Below are 22,410 nucleotides of genomic sequence, written 5' to 3' on the forward strand. Positions count from 1 at the left end.
TTTATTTCAAATTAATTCCAGGATATTATAACTACTCATATCCAAAGAAGTGAGGTATAGATTTAAATATTCTATACTATCATAGTTTCAGAATTGAAAGGGATGTTAGAGGTAATTATAGTGAATATTATGGCTGATTTCTGAACATAAATTCTACCTCTTTTCATTGTAAACAGCAAAGTTACAGAGCAAAGGTTGGCAAATTATACTCAAACACTGTCTGATTTTGTCAGGCCAATGAGCTAAGAATGGTTATTACATTTTACACAATTAAAAAATAATAAAGAGAAATTTAATATTTTGCAAAATTAATATTTGGATTAAATTTTAAAATTTAATATTTAATGAAAATTATATGAAATTCTGCAAATACCTGTGGTTTAGAGAACCAGTTCGAGTGAAGGGTAGTTCTTGATCAGCCTCGTCCAGTCATAGGGGCACTGTTTCCTTAGCTAGGGATTGTCTCAGCATGGGCAGGGCTATGTCAGTTGGATTTAAGAGAATTTTTCCTGGGTAGAAGAAAAAGAACCTCCTTTTGAGAGAAAGTCACAAAAAATCAAAGAATATATGGATATCAACAAAGATATGTATTTCTTTGTTGCTATTGGCACTTACTTTATGACCATAAGGAAAATCAACCTTAGGTTAAACTCACACATGACAGAGTCAGAGGACTAGAATTAAATCCAGCCTAACTTTGATTTTCTGTTATGTGAGCCAATGAAATTCATTGTCTTATAGTTTGATTGGGGTTTATGGTTTTTTAAATTGAAGTATAATTGGCACACATATTATATTAGTTTCAGGTGTACAACATAGCAATTTGACATTTATATACATTTTGAAATGATCACCATGTAAGGCTAGTTAACATCTGTCTCTATATAAAGTTAATACAATATTATCTGTGTTCCTTGTGCTATATATTACATCTCCATGACTTATTTATTGTATAACTGGAAGTTTATATCTCTTGATCTTTTTCACCAATTCTGCCCTCCCCCAACTTGCCTTCTCCCAGAGAACTATCAGTCTCTTCTCTATATCTGTGAGTCTGGTTTGTTTTGTTTTTTATGTTCATCTGTTTCACTTTTTAAGTAACACATATAAATGAAATCTTACAGTATTTGTCTTTCTCTGACTTATTTCACTTAACATAATACCCTCCAAGTTCATCCACGTTGTCACAAATAGCAAGAGTTTATTCTTTTTTATGGCTGAATAATATTCCATTATTCTAGCAGCATAGGTAGATCGATAGATTGATAGATCGATAGATAGACAGACATGTAGGTTGCTTCTATATCTTGGCTGTTGTAAATTATGTTGCAGTAAACATAGGGCTGCATATACCTTTCTGAGTTGGTGTTTTCATTTTCTTTAGATACATACTCTGAAGAGGAATTGCTGGATCAAATGGTAGTTGTTTTTAAATTTTTTGAAAAATACTGTTTTCCATTGTGGCTGCACCAATTTGCATTCCTACCAACAGTGCACAAGGGTTCCCTTTTCTTCACATCCTTACCAACATTTGTTATTACTTGTCTTTTTGATACTAGTCATTCTAACAGATGTGAGGTGATATCTCAGTGTGGTTGTATTTCCTGATGATTAGTGATGAGCATCTTTTCATTTCCCTCTTAGCCATCCATATGTCTTTGGGAAAATGTCTATTCAGGTCTTTTTTCCATTTTTTAATTGATTTTTTTGCCTTTTGCTATTGAGTTGTAGGAGTTCCTTATATATTGTGGATATGAGCCCTTTATCAGATATTTGGTTTGCAAATATTTTCTCTTATTCAGTAGGTTGCCTTTTTGTTTTGTTGATAGTTTCCTTTGCTGTGCAAAAGCTTTTTAGTTTGATGTAGTCCCATTTGTTTATTTTTACTTTTGTTGCCCTTGCCTGAGGAGACATATCTAGAAGAATGTTGCTACATCTAATGTCAAAGAAATGACTGCCTAAGTTGCCTAAGCTTTCTTCTAGGAATTTTAAGGTTTTAGGTCTTACAGTCAAGTCCTTAATCCATTTTTAGTTAATTTTTTTTAAAGATTTTCTTTTATTTATTTGACAGAGATAGAGACAGCCAGCGAGAGAGGGAACACAAGCAGGGGGAGTGGGAAAGGAAGAAGCAGGCTCATAGCGGAGGAGCCTGATGTGGGGCTTGATCCCATAACGCCGGGATCACGCCCTGAGCCGAAGGCAGATGCCTAACGACTGTGCCACCCAGGCGCCCCGCATTTTTAGTTAATTTTTATGTATGGTGTAAGATAGTTATCCAGCTTCATTCTTCTGCATGTAGTTTTCTCAACATAATTTATTGAAGAGATTATTTTTCCCTATTGTATGTTTTTGCCTCATTTGTTGTAGATTGACCATCTATGCATTGGTTTATTTCTGGGCTCTATTCTGTTTCACTGATCTATGTGTCTATTTTTGTGCCAGTGCCATGCTGTTTTGAATACTATGGCTTTGTAGTGTCATTTGAAATCAGGGATGATGACACCTTCAGCTTTATTCTTCTCAAGATTGCTTTTTGGCTTTTGGGGTCTTTTGTGGTTCCATACAAATTTTAAGACTATTTGTTTTAGTTCTGTGAGACCATTTTATTTTGATAGAGATTACATTGAATCTGTAGATTGCTGTGGGTAGAATGGAAATTTTAACAATATTAATTCTTTCAATCTGTGAGCATGGTATAACTTCCCATTTGTTTGTGTCTTCTGTTTTTGTTTTTGTTTTTCATTAATGTTGTATAGTTTTCAGTGTATAGGTGTGTACCTCCTTGGTTAAATTTATTCCTAGGCATTTTATTCTTTTGGATGTAATTGTGAATGGGATTTTTAAAAATTTCTTTTTCTGATAGTTTATTATTAGTTTATAGAAATGCAATAGACTTCTGTATCTTTCAACTTTATTGAATTAATTTATTAGTTATAATATTTTTTGGTGGCATCTTTAGGGTTTTCTACATATAGTATCATGTCATTCACAAATAGTGATAGTTTTACTTCTTTCTTACCAATTTGAATGCTTTTTATTTCTTTTTCTTGCTTAATTGTTATGGCTAGAACTTCCAATACTATGTTGACTAAGAGTGATGAGAATGAGCCTCCTTGTCCTGTTCCTGATCTTGGAGGAAAAGTTTTCAGCTTTTCACCATTGAGTATGTGGAATTGTCCTATATGGTCTTTATTATGTCAAAGTACATTTGCCTATACCTACTTTGTTGAGGATTTTTATCATAAATGGTGTTGTATTTTGTCAAATACTTTTTCTGCATCTATTGAGATGATCATATGATTTTTATCTCTCATTTTGCTAATGTATATCATGTTGATTGATTTTCAGATGTTTAACCATTCTTTCATTCCTGGAATAAATACCAATTCATCTTTTAAAGTTATTGGTGTGCCTTCTTATCACATTCCTTGCCTGCCCTATTTTGTAATTATTCTCTGTTTCTTTTCTCTTCTCTTATTTTTTTCCCTTGTGATTTGATGGCTTTCTTTAGTCTTATGTTTATATTCCTTTCTCATTATTTTTTGTGTATCTAGTATAGGTTTTTGGTTTGTGGTCATGGTGAGATTCAATATAATAACATATATATGGCAATCTATTTTAAGTTGATAGTCACTTGAGTTTGGCCACCTTCTAAAGGTACTCTGTTTATGCTCTCCCCAATCTGTTTTATCATTTTTAGATCATATTTTATGTCTTTTTTGTGTGTATTTCTAACCTAACTATTGTAGATAATAGTTGATTTTACTACTTTTGGTTTTTAATCTTCATACTAGCTTTATAAGTACTTTATCTGCTGCCTTTAATATATATTTGTCTTTAGTAGTGAGATTTTATCTTATATATTATTTCTGGTTATGGCCTTTACTCTTTAGCTTAAAGAAGTCCCTTTAACAAATGCTTCTCAGTCCAGTTTAGTGGTGATGAACTTCCTTAGCTTTTGCTTGTCTGAGAAACTCTTTTTTGTTTTCCTTTCAATTCTGAATTATAACCTTGACAGGCAGAGCATTCTTGGTTGAAAGTTTTCTCCTTTCTGCATTTTGAATATATCATGCCACTATCTTCTGGCCTGCAAAGTTTCTGCTGAAAATTCAGCAGGTAGTCTTATGGGGTTTCCCTTGAATGTAACTAGTTGTTTTTCTCTTGTTTTAGGATTCCCTTTTTATCTTTAGCTTTTGGCATTTTAATTACAATGCATCTTTGTGTGGATCTTTTTGGATTAATCTTATTTGGGACTTTTTGTGTTCCTGGACTTAGATGTTTGTTTCCTCTCCCAGGTTAGGGAACTCTTCAACCATTGTCTTTTCAAATAAGTTTTGTTTGATCCTTCTTTTCTCTCTTCTCTTCTGGGACCCCGGTAATATGACTGTTAGTATGCTTGCTGTTGTCTCACAGGTCCCTTAAGCTATCGTCATATTTTTAAATTTCCTTTTTTTTCTTTTTGCTGTTTTGTTTTAATGGTTTCCACTATCCTGTCTTCTAGGTCACAGTCTGTTTTTCTGTGTCATCTAGTCTGCTTTTGATTCCCTCTAGTATATTTTTCACTTCAGTTATATTCTTCAGCTCTGTGAGTTCTATTTCGTACTTTCTTATATTTCCTATCTCTTTGTTGAAGTTCTAGGTGTGTTCACTCATTCTTCTTCTGATTTTAGTGAATATCTTTATGGCCATTAATTTGAACTCTTTATTCAGTAAATTAATTATCTCTGTTTCATTAAGGTTTTTTTCTGGGGTTTTATCTTATTACTTTATGAAACATGTGTTTCTCTGTTTTCTCATTTTGCTTGATTTTCTGTATTTGTTTCTGGTGTTATGTGGAACAGTTATCTAGAGCTGTCTTGAAGGAACGGCTCTGTGTAGGAGTTGAACCTTGTCATTTAACCTTACCCTAGTTCTCGGTTGACTCTCAGGCTGTCTCTTGGATTGTTTTAGAACTTTGTGGTTCAGAAATTCAGTCCCCCTGGCCACCTGAGCCTGCCACTCAGGGGGTATCCCTTGTGTAGGCTGGGTGTGCCCCTTGACTCTGGTGGTGGTGGATGAGCAGCCGGGGGATAGGAGGGGGCCAGGGTTGCTTACCTCTGCTGTTAGGTCACTAGAGTGAGGGTACCAAAATGGCACCTACCAGTGTTGGTGTCAGTAAAGTAGAAGGAGCCAATAACAGTGGCATCTGCCGGCATGCCATCCCTGGAGAGAGTCCCAACAGACTTCTGCCTCTCTGGTAGCTTTAAGTTTAGCAAGTAAATCTCCTTCACTTATAATCTAGTCTCTTTTCAAAATGCTGCTTTTTATTCTGGGTCCCAAAGAGTGTTGTTCTGCACATAAGCCCTTTAAGAGCAGAATCTTCATTCCCTATGTCCTGTGTTTCCCCTGAACATAATCCCCATTGGTTTTCAAAGATGGGCATTTTGGAGCTTCTTTCTCTGGTGCAGGACCTGAGGGTAGGGGTGTCTTGCATGGGGTTCAAACTTCTTTCCCTTAGTGAGAAGTGATCTATATCTATATCTAAATTTTTTAATGTCTATCATGTTTTATACATATGTGTGCATGTGTGTGTACACACACATGTTTTTTGAGCTCCCTCCGGATTGTGGGTTGCCCCTTTAGGGGTGTGGTTTTTGGTGAGAGCATGTCTCTGCCTCTCCTACCAGTCTTGATGTGGTCCTTTTATTCTTTGTTGTGGAGCAGGTGTTCAGCTAGTTCTCAGGTTCTTTTAGGGGCTATTTTTTTTCCATATGTAGTTGTATATTTGTTTTGTCCATGGGAAGAGGTGAATTCATATCTTCCTACATCACCATCTTGAACTACCTCCTCTGAGTTTTCTATTATTGATAAACCCTACTTTGTGTCTACTTGATATACTATTATAAAATAAATATGAATGCATTAAAACCACCACAAAATCCAAACCAGGGACCCATAACCTACTTAATGGAAATTGCAAAGAAAATCTTATACTGGGAAATATTTACTGAAGGTCTCAATATTCTAATCATTCCATTAGGTGCTTTATGTCCTTAGGCCTACAGCATAAGAGATAGATATTATCTCCATTTTATAAGTAAGAACCCTCAGGTTATCCAACTTTACAAGATCACACAGCTAGAATCTGATACAGTGACCCAAGTCTGTTTCCCTAGTTCTTCCCTTTTACACTGAAGTAAACATTGTATGGGAGAATTCTGCTAATATTCAATCTTTTGTTGCACTCAGTAGGACTGTGGAAGGCAATTCATTGTGATACGATTGCTTTATATAAGGAGTTAGTGCCTCAAAAAATTAAATAGAGTAATATTTGATCATCTAAGAGAAGTTTAATTATACTGAGGTTGTTTTTAAATTATGAATTTAGTTTTTAGAGAAGCTTCAGAGTCACCGAAAAGCTGAGGGGAAGATAGAGAGATTTCCTATAAACCCTTGACCCCACACATGCGTAGCTTCCCTCATTATCAACATTCTCTACCAGAAAATTATGTTGGTTACAACTGATGAACCTATGTTGACACATCACTGTCACATAAAGTCCACGGTTAATATTAGAATTCACTCTGAGTGTTATACATTCTATATGGGTTTGGATGAAAGTATAATGACATATATCCATTAGGATATCATAAAGAGTATTTTCACTGCCCTAAAAATCCTCTGTTTCATGTATTTCTCTCTTCCAAATCCCCTCATTTTGAAAAAGGAGATAATTTTGTGATTGGTTAGTGTTCTTTAGTATTTTTTATTACATAAAACTCCTCATGCAAAAAATTAAAATGTTATGAAACTGCTGACTTTCAATTATGGCAGTTTTATATGGTTTGATCTAATTCTAAGGCAAAACTTTAAAGTTTCCCTTTACTCCTACCCCTACCCATTCTTACACAATTTGGTGTGTATCATTATGGTGTCCTTTCTCTGTATGTGTGTATGTGCCATAAATGGAATCATACAGTATAAATTCTTTTGCAACTTGGATTATTTCTTTAAAAACAGAATTGACTATGTTTTTAAATTTAAAAAAATTTAAAAATTATTATAGAAGTATAAAAAATTTTTATTGACATATAATTGGCATACAATGTTATATTAGTTTCAGGTGTACAACTTATTGATTCAGCAATTCTGTACATTACTCAGTGCTCAACTCCGTAAGTGTTGTCATTATCTGTTCCTGTACAATGTTATTACAATATAACCGACTACATTCCCTATGTTGTACCTTTCATCTCCATGACTTATTTACTTTATAAGTAGAAGTTTGTACCTCTTAATTTCCTTTATCTATTTCATTCATCCCTCTACCTACCTCCCTGGTGGCAACCAGCAGTTGGTCTCTATATTTAAGAGTCTATTTGTTTGTTTGTTCATTTCTTTTGTTTTTTAGATTTCACATGTATGTGAAATCATATGGTGTTTGTCTTTGTCTGACTTATTTCACTTAGCATAATATCCTTTACGTCCATCCATGTTATCACAAATGTCAAGCTCTCCTGCTTTTTTGTTGCTAATATTCCATTATATATCTATATCTATATCTATCTATATCTATATCTTTATCCATTCATCATCTTTATCCATCTTTATCCATTCATCTATCAATGGACACTTAGGTTGCTTCCATATCTTGCTTATTGTAAACTATGCTGCAATAATCATGGGGAAGCATTTATCTTTTTTTTTTTAAAGATTTTATTTATTTATTTGTCAGAGAGAGAAAAAGAACATACAAGCAGGGGGAGCGGCAGGTAGAGGGAGAAGCAGGCTCCCTGCTGAGCAAGGAGCCCAATGCAGCACTTGATCCCAGGACCCTGGGATCATGACCTGAGCCAAAAGCAGACACTTAACCAACTGAGTCACCCAGGCATCCCAGCATTTATCTTTTAAAATTAATGTTTACATTTTCTTTGGATAAATACCCATTAGTGGACTTACTGGATATATGGTAATTATATTTTTAATTTTTAAAGGAACCTCCATACTGTTTTCCACAGTGGTTGCACCAACTTACAATCTCACCAACAGTGCAGAGGGTTCCCTTTTCTCCACATTGTCTCTAACTCTTGTTATTTCTTATCTTTTTGGATACTAGTCATTCTGACATGTGTAAGGAATGGTTACACCTGTTTTGATTGTGGTTTTGATTTGCATCTCCTCATGATTAGTGATATTAAACATCTTTTCCTGTGCCTGTTGGCCACCTGTAGTCTTCTTTTTTCAAAATGTCTATTCAGGTCCTCTGTAATCAGGTTGTGTATTTTTTTATTTTTATTTTTTGATGTCGAGTTGTATGAGTTCTTCATGTATTTTGGATATTGGCCCCTTATCAAATATATGATTTGCAAATATCTTTTACCATTCGGGAGGTTGTCTTTTTATTTTGTTGATTTCTTTTGCTGTGCAGAAGATTTGTAGGTTGATAGAGTCCCATTTGTTTATTTTTGCTTTCGTTGTCATTGCTTCTGGAGTCAGATCCAGTGAGGAGCTGCTTTGGAGGGATGCTTGGAAAGGCAAGAAGGTTGAGTGAAGTGGAACCACATGAGAATGCTCAGTTGGGGCACACAGTGCTAGCAGGGTAGATGGAGCTTGGTAGAGTTGGCTCCCACAAATGTCCTGCTGTCTAGGCTGGAGGAGGGGAAAAGAAATGGCACCTGCCAGCACTTTTGCTCTCAGAGAAATATCCTGTAGATCCCTGCCTCTTTGGTATACTTTCTAAGATTAGTCAATAAGTTTCCTTCACCTATACCCCAGGCACTTTTCAAACCGCTGCTTCTGTGCTGTCTTCAGCTGAATTATTTAGTATGCTGTCTCTTTAGGAGTGGAGACTCAAGTTTCCTATTGCCCTCAGGCTCCCCTGGAGTTAAGCCCTGCTGGTTTTCGAAGGCAGATGTTAAGGGGACTAGTCCTCCCAGTGTAGGTCCTCAGTGCCAGGAGAGCCTGGTGTGGGGTCTGATCCTCTTGCCTTTCCATGTCTGTGATGTCCCTTCTATTTGGGATTAATACTGCCAGGAGTTTGGTTCCCAACCACATCTCTGCCTTCCTTACCCTTTTGTATGCAACCTTCTCTCTATGGCTAGCTGTGGAATGTCTCTTCTGCCACTCTTCAGGCATTTTTACAGTTAGCTGTGTAAATGTAGCTATTGCTTCAATGTATCTGTGGGGCGGGGTAAGCTCAGGATCCTCCAACTTCACCATCTACCATCCTTCTTCCTACAATGAGGTTTATTGAAGTGATTTTGTAGTACCAAAAAACTTAAAATTTACTCATCTACTTATTTTATAGACATTTCTGACACTACATATGGTAAATATCAATCTGCTTAATTATAGCCCTCTGAAATCTCACCTTTATTCTTTGTTTTATGGTTATAGAAGACCTTTTTAATATAAATACATTTTCAAGGAAGCTTTGAGGGGGCTGACTTTATATCAGTGTAAGAATTGTTTACTCTCCAAATACAACCAACTAGATAGCTGCCTAAGCCTCCCTGCATCAGATTTTTGCAGATGGACTTTTGTTTACTTAAGGAGGAAACTTGGAAATCATTTTCTGCTAGAAAAAGAGAGAAGAACCATATTAAAATATAAGTATAAACCACTTTACAATTTTAAACATACTAATTATCTTGATATTATCCCTGCTACTGTTTCCTCCCATCAGTGTGAATAATTGAGAATATTAAGTGCTTGTTCTCAATGCAACTATGTCCATTTAAAAAATAATACTTCATGAAATTATTACATATTTAAAATTGAATGGTTTATAGTAAAATTTTCCCAAGTCTTTTTTTGGTGCAATGTTTTAACAAAAAGTTACAACTTTTTGAAGTTTTTTAAAGGAATTCATTCTATTTTAAGATGACTCATATTATCTGGGGTATGTATATTTGGACTTAGTGGTTTGCTGCTTGCATACTATGCTAATTTACTGTGCTAATCTTTTCTTGTCTTCCTCCTTCAGATATGGTCCTTGACCAACAAGTGAGCTCAGGTCAGCTCAATGAGGACGTACGCCACAGGGTTCATGAGGCACTGATGAAACAGCATCACCACCAGAATCAGAAAAAACTCACCAATAGAATTCCCATTGTTCGTTCCTTTGCTGATATTGGCAAGAAACAATCAGAACCAAATTCCATGGATAAAAATGGTAAATGTTTCTTTATTGTACTCTTTATGTTTATTATAGGTATCTGAAATTTTAAAGTGCTTCTAAATTCTTTAAAACATATTTTATTTGAAAATGATCTATTGAAATACAGATTGCTGTAGTAGAATTATTTCTTTTTTGTATGTATATAGTCTGATTATCAAGCATCAAATTATAGAAATTTTAACAAAGAATTTAAATTTCCTGAAATGTTCATGAAAGAATGAGAAGGAAACTTTTATCGAATAAGAAGTTACACACTCAAATGCAACAAACATAAACTGAGCATCAGTTGTAGTCCTGTCAAGGGCGTAGTCTTCGTCCCACAACTTGAGAATGTGATGTAATGCTTTGAGTTATGGTTTTTTAAAGTTAAAAATGAATAATGATCACCAATTATTGTTTGTGGAAAAGAGATATTGATTTCATGTTATTCGTAATCAACAAATTCCATGAGAGATTATGATTGAAAAGACCAACTAGTGCATTGCTTGTGGCTCTACGTATGTTAAGCCAGATTTCCAGTTCATAGGCTCATTGCTGTTTGCAGTGCTGCGTCTTCGATGTCCCTGGAGCCACGGTGCACTTACTATCTTCACATACCAGCACAGATGACACCAATCACTGTTGTTTTGTTTTGTTTTGTTTTTTAGCAGTCATGACTTACGCTTTATGGCTTGTGCTTCAGACTGTTTTATCCTTCTTTTGTATTTTGTTCTCTCCTTGCTTCTATTTGAACCTTCATCATTTACAATAAAGAAGCTGCTTAGGAATCTCTTGTACATCCATCCTTTCCATTAGTATTACGAAGGAAAATAAAGTTATCGTGAGGATATGAATTTGTTAAACTTACATCAGCTATAAAAATTCCCAGTTCTAAAAGATAAAAATTAATGAAAAGTAACTTCAAACGCTGTACTAGAAAGACTGTCACTTGCACAAATGCACTAAAGCGTGTATGTTTCCGCACGGACTATTTTATGACATTTCACTCCTACTTTCAAAAGCTGTAGGGATGCCTTAAATACAAACGCGTGAAAATGAATTTTCTCCACATTGTGCTTTAAATGGGATTTTTAAACCAATTTTCCTACTACTGAATCACATATATACATGTAGAATAAATACTTTAATAAATCAATGAAGATGATTAGATGTACTGTTGTTTCAGGGCACAAAACTAGTTCTCAATGGCAAAATGATTTTTTAAATACTTATTTGATTTTTAAAATCATTGTCCTTATACAGCAATCTGTAGTTGTGCATACACAAGTATCCCCTGCTTTCTGAAAATTCACGTTATGCCACCTCACTTTGGTTATTTTAAAGATTTATTTATTTGGGAAAGAGAGAGGATGCACGTGCATGTGGGGGGAGGGGCAGAGGGACAGAGTCTCCAGCAAACTCCCTTTTCAGAGCATGGAGCACAATGCAGGGCTGGATCTCATGCCCCTGAGATCATGACCTGAGCTGAAATCGAGTTGGTCGCTTAACCCACTGAGCCACCCAAGTGCCCCACACAACTTCATTTTCATGAAAGATCTGCGTTAGTACCTATTTTCATTAACCAAAAGAAATCCAAAGAGGCCTTTGCTCCCAAAAAAAGCTGTTACTGTACTTTTGTAGGTCTTAAAAGTGAAGTGGCATAAGGCAAACTTTCGGAAAGTGAGGGATACTCTTCACTTCGTGCCATTTTGGCTTATGAAGGGTTTCATAGGAACACTACTTTTGCGAAGCGAGGGAAACCTGTAGTAAGTTCAGTTAAGTACGTTATAACGTATACCAACTTGTATTTGTAGATTCCACTGAGCATTTTGAGGATTTATGATTTGCTTTAAATCACATCATATATTCAAAATATATTCATATTCTAAATCACAATTTGACACAAAATGACACAAAATGACAAAGTGAAGTTTTTATATTCTGAGACTTAATCTAAATCTAGTACTTTTATTATGCTTATAATACTAGAATTTATTTGCGTATGATGATATTAAAACAACAGATTCAGAAATATACTAATTTTGATGTTGGGTTTATGTGTACATGATTCTGAAGACCTTATTAAAATATCTCTATGAACTAACTCTCTATGAATGCAAGCACATTTAAAAAAATTCTGCCTTCATGATTACTTTTAATAGAAATTATACAATAAAATCTATGTCCATAAAAAGGATATGTGTTTATTTAAAAATGCAAGGCTCATGAATTGAACTAGCCATAATTTATATTTCAAATTTCACTGGGAATAATGGTTACTATAAAATAACTTTATTGCACTTTATTCATGGAGGGAAGAATGTAATGAATTTACTGGATGACTAATTTATTGTAATATCATGTAGACCTAGAAACAGTATTTGATACTGCTTTAAACTTCTGGTAAACATAAGAAGAAATGATAGAATTATAGCCTTGAATCACAAGTCTACATTTAGATACATAGAGATACAAAGTTTTCTGAAAGCCTGCTTTTTGCCTTCCTGAGGCAAATGCTTAGTTTTTCTGAAAACTAGAATGTGAGTACTTCTGAAGTGATTCTGTCACCATTTGTATAATCAGCCTTTATCTAAACACGTAGAGATCTTTTTGAGGCACACATTGGAGTAATAAAAACTTGGAAATATTTCTAATAAGATTCATATACCCAATTAAGTATTGTTGTAGAGTATGCTGTCAGAAATGGTTTTCTAAGCCTAGGCTTATAACACCTCCTTGTGACTCTGTTTTGCTTCTTCGTACACTTTGCATAATTATGTGTGTTGAGAATTCTGAAAATATGTATAGACTTCACCAATTTAGAGATAAATCTCCTATCCAGAAGTGAAAAAAAGTGTGAAAGACCTTTATTACTAAGGTTCTCAATCTACTTAGGAACTCTAAAAACTGACAAATTCTAGATAAACAAACAAATCGAAATTCGTAGCCGTAAATACAGATTTGACATTGTTTCAGAATATGCAATGGAGACTTTTTTGTGTGTGTGTGCAGTAGTACAGAGAGATGCAAAAGGATTTTAAGAAATCCAAAAAGGTGAAAATAATACTCTTATTATTAAAAAAATATATATCTTCAGCAGAGTATTTCATGCAAAAAGATTGACTTTTTTCTTTTAACATTATAATGTAATGAGGATTTTCTGGAAACTTGAAAAGAGAAAATGTTTTCCTTCCCCCTCTTGTTTTTAATATACTGTCAATTTTGAGGTAAAACAACTGAAATTCCCTCAAAAATGAACTGATATTTATGTAGAGATGTCTAATAGAGTCAAATAGAATAAGGTTTCTACTTCCTTAATTGACTTTTCCTTGAGCATTATTACCTTGGTAGTAATCCCAAGGGTTAATTAAATTCAGATATTTCAATGTGAGTCTCAAATGTGGTTCTTCCCCATTTTATAGATTTGATATGCAAGATAGTGATTTCCTTGCTCCCCTCCTCCCTGAGTCTGCACTATTTTGTTCATAACTTTTTTAGTGATTTGTGATAATTTGTCAGTCTCACCTCTAAATATGTTAGCTTTACTTTTTTGTATAATTTTTTTTCTTGGTGTTTTGCACATTCTCTTAAGGGCTAAGTTGCAGGATGCTATGGATTCACCATGCATTTGAATGCCACCATGCTGTGTTTAACTTTCACTTTTCATTAAGCATCAAAACTGTGAGAATTAAATGTCTGATTCTGATGTTTCAATAAAAAGTGACAGTTACATTTGGCAAAACAACAGCAAGAAATAATAGAAAAATAATATCTTCTTTAACATTAAAACTCTGAAAAAGATATGTGTGGAAAGTACTCAGAATAAATATATCAAGAATACTCAATAATTCCTTGAAACTAGAAGGACTTTCTAAAAATAAAAATAAGACTTGTGTTAAATGATCTGAAAAGTAAATATATCAATATTTGTATTTATCATTTAGGTAATGAGACATTTGGATTACAAATCTCATATAAAATATTATTAACCTACTGATAACATTTATATGTTTTAAAAATAATTTAAGACTCAGGTGTTTGCTCAGGTGTAGGTTTTTCTCATTCCACCGTGTTCCACTAATAATTCTAACTCTATTTCTTTTCCTTCACATATCTTTTCTCCCTCCTCTTACAAATACTTTCCAGTTGCATCTTTTATTTAGGATCACAAAAGGAGTTACAGAGCAGAAGGTCTCTAACTTACTTTCAAAACCATAGGTTACAGGAGAACATTTAGATTTGTAAGGATGGGGATATGAGTTAATTCTGTAGGCCTGTGTAGATTCCAGCCCTTAAAATAATGTACACATGTGTATTGTGAATGATTTTCATTTATGGCTTTTGGAAATCAGTTTTATTGCTTTATAATCACTTCTTTTACAAATGCTGTACTTTTTATTTTCAGATGTATAATGTTTTTATGTGTTGAGCTATTTATATGCTTTCATGTTTTTTAAATACTGTGCTCTCATAAGTAAGATACCAAAGAGTTTAAAAATTATTCCACATAATGTTCTGCCTTTGAAGAAAAAAAATATATACTTACAATTCTTAGAATTACTTGAGAGAAAACATGTTAAAAGATTCATGTAGATATCAGAAGTAAACATTATTATTCAATAAAGGTGTCTTCCATTGTTCCAAAAAAAAAAAAACCAAAATAAAAACCAAGGTGACTTGTTAACAAAACTGACAGTTCTGTTCAGAGGCTGTATTGTTGTTACTGAGTTTTAGAATATTAAGACTAGATATTAACAGCAAAAATAGATCTAATATGATGTGTTTAAATTTATTCTTTCTTATATTACATTAATTATTTTCAGGCATACTAATTTATCTCCAAGTTTAATTATGTGCATACTTTTTATGTTTTTGAAATGTAGCTCACCTAATCAACATTTTCTAAATATTTAGCCTTTCTTTCTTCATGTTTTCTATTCCCATGAATAAATGTATTGTTACACATGTATGTAACTTTGTCATTCATCTTTATATTTCTTTATTTTGCTCTGTCTTGTGTCTGTCTCTAACAGGCTCATCTCATCTCTGTACCTCCCTCATCTCCTACCCTTTGGGTACTCTAAATGCGTTGAAGGTTTCTGAGGTAGTGTAAATCAGCTTGGTCTCAAGGTTAATAGTAATGTACCTTTATGTCTTCATCCCAGTTTCCTTCAATACACATGAGTTTCAGCAGTTAAGCAGTAGCAAATAATGCTATACTTAAGCGATATATTATTCTCCTATTGATTTGAATTTGGCCAAATAGAAGTTAAAAAGCTGCTGTTTTATGACATAATTTATTTAAAGAAGAAAAAACTGTAGGTAAGGGGTTAAATGAGCTAATATGATACTTTACAGATATTTTGAGAACATATTTTACAGTTGTGTTGCCATAATGAGATGCTTTAATGATATTGACATTACTTAAAATAAAAAAAAAATTACCTTTGACGTAATTTCATGTTCCTTCCCCCCAACTTTATGAAGAGGGAAATGACTATACCAGTCTCACAATGGACTTAATGAAAAATTTATGAAGTAACAAGTAGAATGACAGAGCTTTCATTTTCTAATTAGCAGTTACTTAAATTACTCTCAGTTTTCTCCCATGCTTGCCCCACATCTTTTATAATTTGCCTTGGAAAAATATGTGGTCTATAATAACTTTTTTATCTGACTGATATATGCTCCCTCATGGAAGTCCAAAGGAAAAAATGAATTCATGACTCAAAGGAAAATTAATTCAAGCAGTGCTAATATGAATACGACATAATATGCATTTTGATTAATAAGATGTATGACAAATATTAGAGTTTTGGATTTAAGATGGTGAAGTAGTTGAGTTTAAAAGCCTGGAAAAATAGGGGCACCTGGCTGGTTCAGTTGGTAAAGGATGTGACTCTTGTCCTTGGGTCATGAGTTCAAGCCCTATGTTGGGTATAGAACCTACTTAATAAATAAATAAATAAATAAATAAATAAATAAATAAATAAATAGATTTATAAAAACCCGGAAAACTAAACATATGTAGGATGATGTTAGGTTTCTTAAATGCTTACATTTAAGTAGTCATGACCATCTCCCAGTTAATACTAATAGTGTCCATTTTTCATTTGTTTTTGAATAATATACTCAAAATGTAATTAGGCTCCTGAGTTAATAAATGTCTCTCTGTCTTTCTTTTTTTTTTTTTTTGGATAGTCATCTTCGTGCCTCAAAATTATTTAGACATTATAATAACAGATATGATTAAACATTGCAATGACATTTATTTATAGGATATATTAATATGAATAGTGATCAATGGGTAAAATGAAGGTAATATAAAGAAATAAATAAAAATATGTATGTTCAAAAGCATTGTAGCATCATGATTAGAAATAGTATCATGAAAATTAGCATTTCTAAAGCTTCCACACATATATGTGGGTGCTAAATCCTAACATTATACCATTTTGTCCTGGAGGGAAATATATCCTCACAAATTCTTTGTTATTCTGTTAGAAAACATACTCTCACTTTTGGTTGAAGGGAAATTCCTATACCTGAAAATTGGCATTCTGTGAATTACTATTGTTTTAAACATCGGACAGAAAATATGGGTTGCCCTTTCAAAGTCTATATTTACTGATTATTTTTATGTAATAGTATTTACATTAATAAAAGTTATTTTGAAATCCAAGCCCATCCCCTTCTTCTGAAAGGCAGTAATTTTTGGAAAAAACTAAAGAGATCAGTGTTTAGAAAGACAAAGACTATAGTCATAAAATTTATTTTAATTTGTGGAATTTTTGGTCATCCAACAGACTATGCTTCGTGATTTAGTTACATACATATATTAATATATTTAGATAGATCTAGATATATAAAAAATACAATTTTAAGCCCCTTAAAGACTTCTATTTTTCCAAAATAACCCAAACCAAAGTTGTCAGTTTGATTTTTAAATTACAATATCTGTGTATTTTTCTACATCCTGCCAAGTTTTCAGATACTACCTTGAAGATACAAACATTTAATGTCTATTGTTTTGTTTTAACAAATTAATGTACATATTAAGAAATAAAATTTGGAGTTCTCTTTAAACTTTGCAGGACTGTTGATGTGATTAAATATATTTATTACTTGTATTTACTACTATTATTTAACTATTACCTCTGAAATATAAAACATATCAAATTTGTAGCCTATATTTCTATAGCATAGGTTGGTAGTTTGAATGCCTTTTTCATATATGAGCATACATTCTATTCACATCTCTAGAATTTAGAACTTGCAAGAAATTTCCTATCACCTCCTATGTCTTCTGCTAGTTAAGTAGTCTCCACTAGGACCTTATTCAGATCATGAATCATGGAACATTGCATCAAAAACTGGGGATGTACTGTATGGTGACTAATATAACAAAATAAAAATTATTAAAAAAATATTCATAGAGACAGACTTCAGATCTCTTCCTGATTGTTACCTTTATGAGGTAATATTTTGTAAAATTTTCATCATCTTAGAACAAGAATAGAACAATAAATCTCAAAGTGTTAATATTTACAAGAGGAAATACAAGTGCCAATGTTTTAAAGATATCACATGAGCTGAAGGTAATTTATAAAATATTCTGCTTTTAAAGTATATATATATGAAAACACAGGCTATCCAATGTATTCAGAGTTTAAGTTATGACATATTTTCTATCCAATTAAATCTCTTCAAAGTGGGTGATTTTGCATTGGATTGACTCTTTTTGTATGTATTTGCTGATCGAATTAAATAATTTGTCCCTCCCTGTAGTTTTATATCACATGAAATAAATTATCATAAGAAAGCCAATATACGTGTATTTAATTTTTCCATGCCTTGAATTTCACCACTCAATTTTATGGAACATTCAGTAAATTTAGGTTTAAATATATCTAGTGTTCTAATTCATGAAAATATGGAGAAATGATGTGAAACTGGTGATTGAAGACATCTGTTAGTAGCACAAATGCATTATGTAAAAGGTTTTTTTAAAATTACAGTTATTATTTTGAGAATGATAAATGAAATGGCTGCTAATGAACAGTTCACAGTCATAGCTGCACATGGCGGTTAGAAATGGGAGAATGAGAATAATTGATGCAGTTTATGTCTGTCATTTCTCTGAAGTTCACGTATCTCTTGGAATTTGATGTAATCAGAATTTGTGCACATGGTGGGAGGTAAATTTGCTTTAAAAATTCATTTTAAAAATCTTCACCAAATGTATTATTTTACTTTGTGTAGTGAAAGCAGAGAAATATTTAAGTTTTGGAAGAATCTTAAGTCCATTACTTTCTGGCAATATAACAATTTTAAGACATAACAAAATTGTACCTGTTAATAAACGACCCCTGCCTGAGAGGCTTAATTGTTCCAAAAGCAAAAGTATAGTTAATATTTGAAAGCAAATTATTAGTATTTTAAGTCATGCTTGGTAATTTCTCGGTAACAAAGAAAAAAATGGGATTCCAGGAGAGAATTTGAAGAAAAGTTTCTATCTGTATATACGCTAGTAGTTTAGAGAAGGTCAGATAAGTACAGATTCTAGTAAGTGGAGAAGATGAGACTAAAGGTGAACTTTGAATAAAATTGGGATTTAAGTAGGGTACAGAGAAGAGGCAGGCAGAGAGAGAGGAGAGAGCATTTCTGTCTAAGGCTGAGGCGAATAAGAGCAGTAATTTGGAGTCACTGAGTTATGGTCATAAATATGGTCAAGGCTTCAAAGCCGGGTTGCCATTACTCATTTCACAGCAAAAGTAATAAGTGAGGATGAGGGGAGGTTAGGGAAGAAGAAAGATGCAAGTAAGAGTAAACAGAACTTGTTAGTTTTTATCATTTAATTGCTGAATAGGGACAGATTTCAGATAAGCTGTGATTGAAAAAGATCTTTCTATTTCGCGAATAGTGGAATTTCATTACCCATTGTCACATCCTCACCTCTACTGTCCATTTAACTAATATTGTAATCTTCCCTATAATGGGAAGAAGACTATAAAGTAATTAAGTTGCTGGTTAGTGTTAATGGAAAATTAATACAATTAAAGTTTATTGGTCTTTTCTGATGCAGGACAATATCAGTATACTTACATAATTGAATAGTAACAAGGATAAAATCGTATTCACAGGGTCTGTACTGTGCAAGGGAAAGGTATTTCTGACTGCCCCTGTCATATAGAAATCTCTAGAAGTTTTTGTCAAAGCATTTTTTCTCATTGTCTGTTTTCTTCAGATGCAATGGAAGCTATAAATATGTTGTGTATTCAGATACATCTGAATATTTAGATAAATATTTGCCTTTTTTTAAAAAATTACATTTTAAATTCTTCAGGTTGAGCTTAAATCATAGATGTCTATCTTGTTTTATATATATTTAGAAACCAATGATGTTTCAAAACCATGATTAGATTTAAATATTTTGCAGATGATCTTCTTCATAGAGAATAACTGTTTAGGCTATGGAGTTTTAGTCTGAGAATTGGCTTTCTTTTTCTTGACTGAATTCTCCCATTTCTATCTGTAACTGACAAATAAGAGTATTTGTATTGATATAGATCTATTTATATTGACCATGCTTACCTCATAAACTCATTAAGAAACCTATGTTAGCCTAGATTAATTCATTTTTCACTCAATCTGTCTAGAATTGTGTAAGTAATTGTTTGTATTCTGTAATAACAATTTCTTTTAGCAGGTCAGGTTGTTTCTCCTCAGTCTACTCCAGCCTGTGTTGAAAATAAAAATGATGTGAGCAGAGAAAACAGCACTGTTGACTTTAGCAAGGTAGGCTTTTCTCTCTCATTTAAGTAAGCCGCTGAATTATTACTAGAAATTACTACCCATTTTAAGAGGTGTTGACACAACTTTTTGCATGTAATTTTTTTTTGTTTCTTAGCCAGAGCTTGATACTGTTACAGATGATGTTAGTATTTAAGTTCACCTGTAATGTTTTGCTTATTCACAACACCAAATGTGTAAGTTTTATGTATAGTCTTCAGGTTTCAGCCACTTGGTATAATGTATCTCTTCCAGAAAAAAAGAATAGGTGGACTTCGCAGAGATTTAATAGAAGTTTATTGTTGAAACTATTGCTAGTTATTTTTTTCAAATTCATTTTTCTTCTATTTGTGGAAAAACAAACCATATGATATAAACTTCATTGTCATAATTCAGGAAGGCCTTAGTGTAAGGAAACACTAGAACCTAATAAGACTGAACAGAGTTTTGAATAAAAACATAATAACAACTGACTCTGTTGAGGGATCCATCTAAATAGAGACAATTCAAATGAAATCATTTACTTGAACATATTCTAAGAAAATAGAATACGTGTGGTTTTGGTTAGCAAATTCCTGACAGTGTATATGTGCTATTGTAGGCTATGGCAAACTAACACTTGACCAGGAAAAAGGAGTTTCCATATTGATGAAAAATAAAGAGTGTCAACAATTCTCTTTATCTGAGTGGCTGAAACAGTAGTAACCCAGAGTGTTTTTTTTTTTTTTCCCCTGAAAGCACTTAGCACTTGGCAATGACTGTAACAGTGGGAGGAGGTGGGAATGGGAGGCAGAGTAGAAGAAGTTGCCTGCATCAAGCTTCTGAAGATTAATGGCGATCAGCTCCTTGTTGCTGTTTCAGAATGCCAGTGCCTAAATGGTCTAGGTCTAGTCATGTGCATGTTCTCCCTCTGGTGCCTGGTGGAGTCTCCATGGGAGCATGGTGTACCAGCTTAAGTCTGTTAATTATGCGTGCAGGGACTGGGAGGCCAACAAAAGGGGCATACTAGTCCCTGTGGGATGAAACAAAGGCATGAAAAAGGACCTCCACACCAGCAAGAGAGAGAGGTGAGGGCATACTCGGGCTATCTTTCTACAATGGTTCAAAGCTCATTTCATCATATGGAGGCATGTGATTCAAATATTAAGCCAGTTCAAATGTATTATTCCATTTGCCGCTCCAAAAAGCATATCTTTTTAAAGCATTACATCTTCATTCATCTGCAAGTTGGAATAAAATTGTCACAAACTGCCATACATTTAATTTCTGTAATTCTCCATTTGAAACAATATCTTAAAAGCAATGACATAAAAAGTTGCTTACTTATTTATGCAGGCACTAACAGCATAACAAGGGCACATTTAACACTCTCAAAAACAATGATAATACATCACATCCTTTGAAATAAACTACCTTTTAACTTTTTTAAAGGATATAACCCCTTGACCCTGAATTTTATATCTCCATATCATTTTGCTTTTAGTTCTCTGACCTATCTTTGCAGCCTTCACAAATGCGTTATCACATCTGAAAGAAAATGAATACTGTCAATCGGGGAGAGTAGTCTTACCTTCAGGTCCCCCAAAATAATTAGAACTACAGAAGAGAGAAAAATATATACTTTCCTTTAATCCTTATCTTCCTTATTGCATTTCCAATCACTGGTCCATTTCATCTTTTGACAGACAAGTGAAATTTCTACAGCCCTCTACTCAGTGCCAACCATCTCTATTCCCCAGTCTCTTGTCCATATCATGGCACATTGGAAAGAACATGGCCTTTGAGAAAGAACATCAGATCTTGAATCCTAACTCTAGTATTTATAAGCTATCTGATCTTGGAGAAGTTCTCTGCAATTCAGGTCCTTCATATGTAACATAAGAACAATATTACCTATTTCTAATTTTGTTGTAAAGATTAAATGAGGTAATATATAGAGAGAGCCTGGCAGAGTGCTGAATATATAGCAGATATTCAATAAGAAGTGGCTATTATTATTGCGTTGTTGTTAATATTAACAGAAATAGTATCAAAAATAAATACTAGACCAGAATTTAATATGTTTTTGTCTCCCTTGGATGTCTAGTGTCTTGAATGGTGCTTGGGATGTATTTGTTGAATGAATCCTATGAGATTTAATGTAATTTAAGCCTTTAGTTCTGGAACTTTTTTCCAAGTAATACTTCTTACCTTATTACCTCGGAGGGCAGAGTAATAGGGTTTGGAAAGAACAAATGTGATCCATTGTTATGGAAACAAATTTTGGTGCCAGATTTTACAGGTACATGAGTTAAGGGTTTTTAGCCCTGATGATTTCAGTTTGGTAGTGAATTTGTGAAAGCTCAGCTAGTCTCCAGGTTACTGTGGCTATGTTAATATTTAAGCTTTAATATGTAGATTCCAAACCCCAGTAGGATTTTGTGATGTTAAGGGGGGAGGGGAGAGTATCCTAGGTACATTCAATCTACATATTTTTAACC

At 33.5% G+C, this 22,410-nt stretch overlaps 1 protein-coding gene across 1 annotated transcript in view; it reads left to right on the top strand.

Annotated features, from left to right (window-relative positions):
* The window catches only part of SLC4A10 (solute carrier family 4 member 10), a 287,806-nt gene that overhangs the window by 161,076 nt on the left and 104,320 nt on the right, over positions 1 to 22,410 (top strand). The window contains exons 6-7 of the mRNA XM_057318172.1: positions 9,965 to 10,153; positions 19,845 to 19,936. Of these exons, the coding sequence (XP_057174155.1) occupies positions 9,965 to 10,153; positions 19,845 to 19,936 (281 nt within the window). The remainder of the gene's footprint in view (positions 1 to 9,964; positions 10,154 to 19,844; positions 19,937 to 22,410) is intronic.

The sequence above is a fragment of the Ursus arctos genome, unplaced genomic scaffold (assembly GCF_023065955.2).
Source record: "Ursus arctos isolate Adak ecotype North America unplaced genomic scaffold, UrsArc2.0 scaffold_1, whole genome shotgun sequence".
In the NCBI taxonomy this organism is placed as follows: Eukaryota; Metazoa; Chordata; class Mammalia; order Carnivora; family Ursidae; genus Ursus; species Ursus arctos.